At 39.5% G+C, this 11279-nt stretch overlaps 1 protein-coding gene across 5 annotated transcripts in view; it reads right to left on the bottom strand.

Annotated features, from left to right (window-relative positions):
- The window catches only part of ATP2B1 (ATPase plasma membrane Ca2+ transporting 1), an 89967-nt gene that overhangs the window by 37825 nt on the left and 40863 nt on the right, over positions 1-11279 (bottom strand). For all 5 annotated transcript variants that reach the window (XM_019545254.1, XM_019545257.1, XM_019545256.1 and 2 more), the window contains exons 3-6: positions 6507-6704; positions 5284-5538; positions 5077-5202; positions 3557-3700 (exon numbers count right to left, since the gene is read on the bottom strand). In XM_019545254.1, coding sequence (XP_019400799.1) covers positions 3557-3700; positions 5077-5202; positions 5284-5538; positions 6507-6704 — 723 coding nt within the window. The remainder of the gene's footprint in view (positions 1-3556; positions 3701-5076; positions 5203-5283; positions 5539-6506; positions 6705-11279) is intronic.

Raw genomic sequence — 11279 nt, 5'->3', positions numbered from 1 at the left:
TTTTAGTCGAGTAGTGCACAGCCATTGCTTCTGGAAGTTAAAGGCTACAGTACTATGTACAAGTCAACTCCAGTCTTAAGTGGAAGTACAATAATAGCTTCTAATGAGGATACATTCTTGCAGAAAGAATGAAACAGATTAACTAAATTATTTGTGGTCTTGTCTGTTCTTTGAAACAGTAAGGAGGAAATGGTTCCAGTCATTAAATGGAAAATTTAAGTAATGCACTAATGAAGAGAAGACGATTTGGCTCTAACTTGCAACATGTCCTATACTCTGTAGATGTGCGCGCTATGTGCGCAAAGAATGAAGTTAAATTGAATGCCCTTTTATGACATTCCTTATTCTATCTTATATTACTTTTTTCCTTATGCACCATTATACAGCATGTTCAATTTTACTGCTGTTTAAGAAGTAAAACTGCACATTCTACTATGATTTTCACCAATAGCCACAAGTTAAGTAATTTTATTTCAATTGTTAATGTATCATTTTAGTAACAGCTGTAAATAAGCTACCATTAGAAATTGCTTTATGATGGCCATATGTAAAGGCAGTCCTCAATTTACAATGTTTTGAGTTGCATTTCACACTTGCAATGTTTATAAACTGACACCCCATTTCAATTTTGATGTCAGTTATGACTTTACAATGCTTGATCCGATGCCATGCCATGCCAGTGAACAAGTTCACTGTTGCCCATCTCCCTGGAGAATCTGTCCAAAGTTCCTTGGACAACTTTAAGCAAGCAGAAAAAAAAAAAAGAAACCTCCAGAAAAATCTTGCAGCCAAGAATAAGACTACTCCAGCAAAGAACCCTTCAAAGAGTCCAGCGAAGTCACCTCAAAGAAGTCCTTCCAAATCAGTGACTGCTATATACAGTATAATACATCAAGTGTAGCTATAAGTTGATTGAGTACAAAATTTTGGGTTATTTTTGGTGTAAATAGGTTATCGGGCCTTGGTTCAGGAACCAACCCCCCATTTATAACATTGTTTCCTGGGGGGGGGGGAATCTATTCCAAGTCAGAATGTTTCAACTTAAAGACTTAGTTTTCAGGAACCAATTGTGCTGCAAGTCCAATGACTGCATGTACTTAAGTTCTAGGATGCTGCTATCAAATCTTAGCAAGTTTATATATCAAGTCTTCCCAATTCATAAACCACAGTTCAGAAATGCAGGAAGTGATGATGAAAAAAAAGTTCTGTTACAAGACAATTTTAGAAACTAAAAGTTACTCCTCATGTTTTACCCATGTTTCCTGCATCTTCTGTCTTGTGAAGATCCAACATTAGTACTGTGATTATGGTTACAGTACGGTTGAAAAGTTAGTTTGTGAGCACTGGAAGAGGGAGAAATTGGAGTTCTCCCATCTACTATGCTCAACAAGCTAGTTCAGACTCCAGGAATGAAATGCCCTCTAGAAGAGGGTGAATGAAGTACTTCCCATCGTTGCCCCACAAAAAGCTTTGATGATCCACTTTAGGACTTTAAAAACTGACTAGCCTTTACTCTGCCAAGTTCCAGAAGAAGCGTTGCTAAGTTTGGATGAGCAAGTGCTGGAAACCTGTTGGCCAGATCTACTAGGTAAAACTTCACCCTCAAACTATTTTTCTGTAAATAGCATTGGAAAAATGTTTTTTTTTCCTCTCTCTCTCCTTCCTGCATTTTAAAAACAAGTCAGACACTAATCCCACTTGAGATCTTTGATTGTGGTGGCTACTTCTTTGATAACCGTCTTCTACTCTGATTTGTGGCAAGAGTAGGGATTAGACTCTTAAACCCAGATAGAGGAACAAAGTCATTGTATATATTCTTATTCTAGAGCAATGAATCCCAGTGTGGAGGCCTAAAGCAAGACACGTTCTTTAAAATTCATACCCTACCTTAAAAAGTCTAACAAAACAGCAAACTCAGGACTTGCCTACAGATTCAAGATAGTAACAATTAATCAATCATTAAAATTTATTAAAAACTCATTTAAAATTATGAAATTTAAACTTGGCAGCATCCAAAAGTCTAGGAGAGAATCAGCTTTCCTCAGTTACCTGTGAACAAGTACAAATCTAAACTAGGATTGTCCAAACTGGATGCCTCTTTGGAAAGCAATTTTATTTTATTTTTTTTAAAGTCATGCTGCCTTTTCAAACGTTCAAGTTTGTACTGAAATCCTCTCAAAAGATTTGAGTACAACATTTCTTGTACCAGCTGCTCTCCACTTGCTTTCTTTCCTTCTTTTGTTGTGACTATGCAACTCTTGGTTTGCTCTCAGTACTGTACCCCTTCTCAGCTAGGTCAACTTGCCCCCTTTTAAATGGGTCACCATTTAAAAAACTGAAACCTTTTCTAGATTAAGACAGAAGAGAAAGGACTCTGGTAGTCTGCACTCAACTATCCACTGTAGCTGAAGCTATTTTGGATATGAGCCAGAGGTAACTTTTGAGTCAAGACAAAAAGTTTCCTGCTATAGATATAGAAGTAAACCTCAAAAAAAAAGTTAAACATGGAATTCAAAATCAAATCTGCTTTCTGCCAGAGATTTCAGGCTAAAGTGGTATATATAGTAAAAACCTAAAAAAAGATTCTCCCCACAGATTTCTGGAAGGACTATTTGGGTTTTCCCACATTTTCAACTGGTTGGGATCACATTTATTAGCTTAGTCCTTACATTTATATATCTGGCAGTTGGTTGACTGAATCAAATAGTGCAAGACCTAGTTACGGCTGTGGGAAAATCCTAGAAGATTAAAAATGAAGATTAAAAAGACAGCTTCCTCCAAAGAGTTATTCTGTATTCAGTTTCCCATGAGTCTTGAGACTCCATTTTTCAAACCATCTTGTCCACAAAAAAAAAAAAAAGTTATATTATATCATCTATGTTTTGCAGAAGCCATGACAATGGTATGCCTTACTTGTCAGTTTTTATTATCCTGTTAGTTCTGATAGGAGGATAGCTAGTGGACAATAGGAAAAAAAAAACACAACCTCATCTTGATCAGCACTTGGGTTGTCACCCAATAAAAGATTAAGCTGTCCTTCACCATGGTAAGTGAAGCACTCTGCTAAAGGTTGAAGATCAGAGGTTTTCCTTTCTAAGCACACAACTGTGAATCACTGCACAATATTTCACTGCAAACAGGGTGGAACTAGAAGTTGTAAGCTTGAACTAGGAAAAGGCAGAGAAATGTGTTATGATTGGTTCTTACCTCAAGACTGAAGACCCCATAGGGGAAGATTCTAAAAAGCACTAAAAAAAAACAAAAAACTAATGCTCAAGTTACCTGCAGCTATAACTCTAATTGTATCAATCTACTTCTCTTGGCAGAACGAAGTTTAGATCTAATATATAAATTGAAGGACTTGTTTAATCAGATTAATTGTGCCATGTATAGCCTTACTTCTGAAACAGCATCAAGTTAGTGCCCCAATATGGACAAGGCTTAAGAGGTCTTAACAAAGAAACATTTGAGGTCCAAAAAAGTTCTGTAAACATGGAACTTAAATTCCCAAGAGGCTTTATTATTGTAGTTAAGCAACTTAAGTGTGTATGCCTACTTTTCTTGTCCTTTTTCTCTTTTTCCTTTTCTTTCTCTTCTTCTTCTCCTCCAGCCCCAAGTAAGGTAAAGATGATTCCAGTTTGAGAGTTCACACCTACAGCAGTAACTACCATTCTTCCAGAGCCTTCCATCACATGGGTACCTGGGGGGAGGAAAAAAAAAAAAGAAGTACACTTTTATTTTCCTTTCAGAAGTGTCGAAGTGGCTAGCAAACTTTGAGACTAGCCCAGAGGTAGTTTCTAAAATTAGGACCTTCTCTAAAAACCAAGCGGTCAAGAGTCTCTCTGGTTCTTGGAACACAGGTTCAACATTGCAATAATCAATGAAAACTAGTCAACAGTTAATCACAAAGTAAAGAATAGGAACAGAGCACATGAAAAAAAATAATTGTACAATTTCTAGTTTTGGAAAAAGTAATGTTGACTAAAGGCAGCTCAAAGTTAACAAAAAGTTTAACTTCATCCCGAAATATTCAGTTAGAACAAGTTTGAAGAGGTTAGATTTTTCTGAATTTTTCTTCCTACTATTCAAATACTGTAAGTTAAAGAAGTATTCTCCTTCAGATGGGTCTGCAGCAATTTGAGTAATAGGTATAGTTGCACTACTACTGGGGAGCATGCAAACAGTTCAGAAGACTCTTTAAAGCAAAAGTGCAGTCTATCCATCCTGGGATCAAAGAGTCCTCTTAAAAAAGTAATTGAAGAGGACAGTGCATATGCTAGCTGAGCAAGGTACCTTAAATTGTTCAAAAAAAATTAACAGTGCAGATGTTTAGAAATTAAAGAGATCCATCCCCACTCACATCCTCCTTACGCTTGGATACAATTCTTACATGTTACCATCATTTGCACTCAGTGACTTTAATCCAAGAAATTCAGTAACTATTTTCAACAGTAAGGAAGACTAATGTCAAGTAATTTGGCAAAATAACTCAGATCTATGAATCCAGAAATTCTTCCACTGTAGACTATTGGGAAATGTCTGTTCCCTTGGTGACCACCATGGAATGACACTACTGCAATTGAAAGTGATCAAAGTTCGTTATTACTACTGTTCTGTGACAAAGTTAAATATTTGTAACTATAAAGAAAGGTGAACATGTACTTATGAAACAAATGAAGCTTTTCCAGATGAAGGACATTAAAGCTTCTGTATCTGTCATTAGGACATTATGCCTCAAATACTGTGGACCACAAAACCAAGAAGTCAGACCAAGTTTGATACTACTGGCATCTCAAAAGTAAGATGAAGTGAAGTGTTCGAAAAGATGCCTTTTCTATTGCAAGTGATAACAAGAAAAAAAAAAAAGAGAAGTTTCTTACAGGTCACTGAAGGTGAAAACAGTACTAATAGCTAACATGTTGCCTCAGGTGGTATGCGTGTGTGCATAATATGTAAAAATATGTCTCAATGCTATATCCTGAGAGCTTGTGCTATAATAAGAAACCTTTAAAACTTCTGTATTTCAATTATAGCCCATTGAAAAGTGTCCATTCTATGAAATATTAAGCCACACACCTGACAGCAGCATAGGATCTTTATCCAAAGACTTTTTAACATGATCAGATTCTCCAGTTAGTGAGCTTTCATCAATTTTAAGGTCATTTCCTTGAATAAGTACCCCATCAGCTGGCAGAAGATCACCTAAATTAAGAGCATCAACATCTGTAAACTCAGACACTCATAACAGTCAAAGAATTTTACAAGTTGAAAATACGTATTTACCATATTTTACTTGTGCAATATCCCCAACAATTATGTCGGCCACTGGTATTTGGATGACTTGGCCACCCCTGATGACAGTGAACTTCTGTTCTTGTTCAATGCGGCTTTGCAACCCCCTAAACTGTTTTTCTTTACTCCAGTCATTGAAAGCTGTTACTAAAACCACACAAACTACTGATAGAAGGATTGCAGCTCCTTCAATCCAACCTGTTTCACCTTCTTCCTCTTCTTCACCAACATTCACTACTCCACACACTGTAAGAAACAAAAAAAAAAATTTAGAGCTCAAACCAATTTTTTAACCGTCATAAAAAACAAACAAAATCAGTATCTCAGACTGAAATCAGTGTAAAAAGATTTCCTAAGAAGGTTCAATTTAGAAGCCAGTCAAAATGTTTAAAAGTTCTTAAAATGCACAAGATCAAGAAAGCAATTTTGAAAAAGTAGCTGGGGAAACTCAGGACAGGCCGGGAAGCTAGAAGTTACAAATAAGATTTAAAAAAAGCTATTATGCCCATGTATAGGCATTTGTCTTGGCTTATGGAGGGTTTCAACTGTTCTTTGAAGGCTGCGCAAGTTGCTACCAACTAGTAAACAGAATGGAATGTAAGAGCACCAAATTGTGGGCACTTCCCTGTATGTTGTCACAAGTCACCCTCAAGGAACAAAGCACAAGGGACCATATTAAAAGAAAAAGAGTTGCTGTGCAGCCAGTTTTTTTTTTTCCCCCCCTCCTTTTGCACTGATTCTCTTAAGTTTTTTTTTGTTTTTGTTTTTGTTTTTTTAAGTGTTTATAGAAAAGAAACTTGAACATGCTGCATCCCAATTGAAAAGGGCATTGCAAGCCACAGTTTAAAGAAACCCAATCTGTTTACATAAAGTTTTTGAACACAGAGCTAGATTCATGTGAAAGTATATATCGCATTGTTTATAAGAGGAAGAGCAGCAGTTCCTGCTGCTTTTTGCCTTACCGTATACAAAATCTTGTGCTTCAAGTATTTCAATCAAATGCCCAAATTCGACAAACTACTCTAGGAAAACTGGTGCTCCCATTTAGGATGTGAATTCTAGCAACATTATCCAAGTAGGGAAAGAACACACAAAAAAAGGGCAACCATACAATTTGGAGGCAGCTCTGAAATGTCACTACCTGCTGGTTAAAAACTAAGCTTATATGGCCGAGTTCTAAAAACTGGCAATGCAATGATACAAGTTTCACTTACATGCTTCATTCCCTCCTGGAGGTTGGTAAAAAGAAAGGCCCAATGATACTATGGCTGCAATTTCTAGTATTATTAGTGTAACATCCTGTAGTGCTTCCCACACTAACTGAAGAAATGTTTTTGGCTTTTTAGGAGGTATAAAGTTCTTCCCAAACACTGTTTCTCTCCTCTCAATATCCGCTGGATTTCCACTTAAACCTAGAAAAAAAAGGATCAGTGATGTTAAGCTACATGAATATTTGCCTGCATTTTACAGAAGTGAAACTTTCCATTCATTAGGGTCAGAGAGGTTCATCAATGGCCCGACCAGTAGTATGAAGCAAGATGAAGCCAACACCATATTACTTACCTCCAAGTAGCAGAAATTCACATTTGCAAGTGGGGCTCATTTATAACTGAACCAAAATAACCCATTGCAAGTGGAAACAACCCCCTAAATCCCACTATACACCAAGACATTTGTTGCCAACTCACTCAAATATACACTCATTAACATTCAAATGCAAAACAGTTCATTACAACAGCCAAAGGACAAGGCAATTTCTGGAGATCAGTTATACTTGGAGGGCAACACCACCTATACATGTCAATATCTGGTAAAAAAAACTAACAGAGCCGAAATACACGTAATCTGCAGAGCCCTTCCCCCCCTAAAGTAGTCTTTAAGAGCTGAATTTCTCAGAACTAGATCATACCAGCCAGAGCTTTGAGCCAGGCCTTAAAACCCTCCAAGGACAGAGATTCCACCATCTCTTTAGGTAACCTATTCTAGTGCTTCACCATCTTCCTAGTGAAAAACTCTTCCCCCCCGCCCCAATATCTAACCTAAATTCCCTTTCTATAACTTGATACCATTGGTCATCGTTTTATTATTTGCCACCACTGAGGACAGTCCAGCTCCATCCCCTCTGGAACCACCCTTCAGGCAGTTAAAGGCTGCTATTAAATCCCTTCTAAGTCTCTTTTCTGCAGACTAAATAAGCCCAGTTCTTTCAGCCTCTCCTCAGAAATCCTGTGCCTCAGTCCCCTTGCCGTTTTCACTGCCTTCCCCCAGGCTCCCTCCAGATTTGTCCACATCCTCTGTAGTGGGGGGCCCAAAACTGAACACAGTACTCCAGATGTGGCCTCACGAGTGCTGAATAGAGGGAAAGAACTGCTTCCCTTGATGTGCTGGCAATGCTCCTTCTAACGCAGCCTAGTATGCTGTTAGCCATCTTAGCAAAAGGCACATACTCATAATTCAGTCCCATCTACTGTAGCCCCCAGATCAGTTTCAACTGGATAAGCAGCAGCTCTGCAGGTCCCAAGCCTGTACTAGTACATGGTACTGTTCAGTGTTAAAGTGCAAGACTTGGCACTTGTCCTTGTTGAATCTCATGAGATCATTTGGTCCAATCCTTTAATTTGCCTAGGTCACTCTAAATCCTAGCCCTACCCTCCAGCATATCCACTACTCACCCCAGCTTGACATCACTCACAAAACTTGCTTAGATCTGATTTCTGATACAGCTACTTCCAAGTGGTAAGTCTGGTGTGGTAGAAGGGGTGTTGGGGGGGGCGGGAACCAAATCAAATCCTTCCCTGCAGTGGAGGGGAGGCAGCAAGGGCAGGTGCTGCCTAGATGGTGCCAGGGGAAGAGAACAGCAATAGCCTCCCTCACTGCAGGCAGTCTCTCTCTCTCTCCCACACACACACATACACACACACACACCCTCATGCCCCTCCCACCACCACAGACTTACCAGTTGCATGCAGCTCTCCAAGGTGCCAGGCTGTGTTCCTTGCCACCCATGTGCTGTGAGGTGGCTGCACGAGTTTTTTTTGTTTTTTAAAACTAGCTACATCAGGCTAGATTTCCAATAGTTTTCTTTACATCTGTGCCGATCTGATATCGGATCAATGCACTGGTGTACCTCTAATAGTCTGACTACCTGTTGTGCCCAATGATCCAGCCAGCTTTCTATCCACCTTACCAATCCATTCATTCAACTCTTACTTCCTCAGCTTGCTTGTAAGAATGCTGTGGGAGACTATCAAAAGCCTTGCTAAAGTCTAGGTATAGTCATGTCTACAGCTTTTCCTACATCCACAGAGCCAGTCATCTCATTATAGAAGGCAATCGGGTTGGTCAGACATGACTTGCCCTTGGAGACTCCATGCTGACTGTTCCCAATTGCCTTCTCCTCCTCTAAGCACCTAGAAATGGATTCCTCAAGCACCTGCTCCATAATTTCTCTGGGGACTGAGGTCCAGGTGGCTGTGCAGGCTCTGGCTCTTCAGGTAGGCACGAGTCTGCACAAGCATAAGTTACTGTGGAACAGTGACATTATGAGTTGAGAGGATGGAGAGCTATACTTTAAAGGACAACCCTCAAAGCATTAGACAGATCCTCAAAAAGCAATACTTCAATATGAGCATCTCTTCTATGCATACTGCTAGGGGTTCCTGGTAATGATGTACCACCCCATCCCCTTTTTAAGCTTCGTGAAAGCAGCTCATGAAATTCCCCCTGCTCATGTGGCAACATTTGCCACTTCCCTAGCCTTCTGTATAAACAATCTAGGGTAATTCCCCTTCCCCAGCCTTTTATCTCCAAGTGACTAGAGTTTACAGGACCAGGTTCTATTATGTGTTGCTATCTTTCAACTATCACCCTAGGACAAGGGCAGGCACCCCCTGACATGGGTGCCAGAGTGTGGTATGCAAGAGATATTTTGCTTGGTACATGTGCCTCAGGGTGGACAGTGGGGAAGGGGCCAGGGCTTTGTTGCTACAACAAGGATCGGGCCTCTCAAGGCTTCCTTGCTGTCCACCCCTGGCACACCAACATCTTACAATCTGAAGTTGTGGGAGGGTTTGGCACTGCCCAAACACACTACCAACTCCTGCCCTAGAATTTAGTCAGAAGGTAAAATGGTTACTCAACAAAAAGTTGTACAGGAAGTGCCAGTGTTGCTTCCTAAATGAAAAAAACGGAAAAAAGTTTAAAACTCAACTAACTGGGTTAGAGAATATGAACTAGTAATTAAGCAAAGAGGTTCATTTTTGCTACATTTCCCAAACCAAAATAAGGACTAGACTAGTGGTTCCCAGTCTGTGGTACGCATACCACCACTGGTTTGCATTAAAAACAGGTTTACTATAATTATTTCATATGACAAAAGCTTGCTGATGGTACTTAAGGTTGTATAGTTTTAAATTGGTGGCAATTCTGTCAGAGTTTGGAAGCCACTGGACTAGAGTACTTTTGCTAAAACCTGCAACAGTTAATTTTTAGAAGGCTATATTGATTCCTTCCACTCTAGAAAGGTGTTAAAATAAACATTTAATTAAAACTAGCTTCTCTAGTTTGAGGGTGTTGATTTATTGCATTAGTACTCTGTGCATAGGTTAGTGCAGATTCATAATTCCCACAGTAGCTTGGCCCCTTTCACTGAAGGCAGAAGGGGCACCCACAGTCAAGAGCATCAAGTAACTGACAGTATACTACAACCCATGCCTTGTTCCACCCTCTCCCTTTTTATCTTGTAGTACTTGGTTTGTCTGCCTATAATCTTAAAAAAAAAAAGTTAACTGGTCTTCTGTTTGTGAAAAAAAAAAAAGCCAAGGTTTTCTTAAGTTAAGAAATAATGGAGCAAAGTCCTGGCAAAGTTCAGAAGTTACTTATTATGCATTTGTGTGTATACAGGGCAGAACTGTTCAAAAGTCTTCACAAAAAGTCCAATGAAAGTCAGCAGTATTAAGTGCCAACAAGAAAGTGATTGGTTCTGAGAACAATTACATGCCTTAAGTCAACACCTAAATTTTGAGGCAACTAAAACAGCTATTACAGGAGCAATTTTGAAACTCCATTTTGGACTGCAACATATCAAGTTCTTTAAAGCCAAACTGAAGAGTATAACATCTGTGCTTTAAAAAAAAACAAAACAAATCAACTGATTATTAGAAATTCATATTCAAATACAATGTCGTCTTCTTTAAAAAACTTGAATTCACTGCTTATTTTGCTTCCCCCCCCCCCCTTGTGTGTTTTGGGTAGCTAGTGATTTTGGATTACAGTACAGTTCCGACAACTGAAATGCCTAGTGGCACTGCACAACTTTAGATGCCTATCATTTTAAAATATGGTAAAGCAGCATCAAATGACCTGATCTTCCACAGATCACAGAAGTTTGATATTAAAATGAAGAAGTGTCATTTGCTTGTGTGTGGAGTTATTCCTTGTAAAGAGACAAGGAGTGGTGGGAAGAGAAAGAACTGGAACAAATAGATGGTGTCATTTTGCTTAATGACTTTCTACTGTGCAGATTTATTTTTCATTCACCAAAAATCTTGCACTAGTGACTTAAATTCTGTGGTAGAACCCTACCTCCTTATATCCAAGTTGCTGCATGGTACACTTCAGGATCATAGGCTGAAGAGGACCCCAAGAAGTTATCAGCATGGATCAGGGTTTTCCATTTCCCCACAGAAAGGCGGAGTAAAACACTGGATTTCACCTTTTACTAGAGGCAAACATGGGTTTCTCATTTTACCGGAGAAACCTGCAGATATTGCAGTTGTGATCAGTCTTCTACAGGCTGGCAGAATTCCAGCCAGCAGGGGGCTGGGGGAAGTGGGAAGAGGGTGGTTAAGCAGGGGGCACCATGTGTGCCTATATGCATGTGGCTACCAGGAACCTGTGGGAGCTGTTCTCCAGGCCAAAGTCCCTGGTCCCATAGCCCTGGCAGCTGAGGGCCCCCTCTAGCAGGGCTGGGGGAACAGAAGATGTGG

This window comes from Crocodylus porosus, unplaced genomic scaffold (assembly GCF_001723895.1).
Source record: "Crocodylus porosus isolate Cpor-Errol unplaced genomic scaffold, CroPor_comp1, whole genome shotgun sequence".
In the NCBI taxonomy this organism is placed as follows: domain Eukaryota; kingdom Metazoa; phylum Chordata; order Crocodylia; family Crocodylidae; genus Crocodylus; species Crocodylus porosus.
This window is presented reverse-complemented; position numbering and strand designations above follow the sequence as displayed.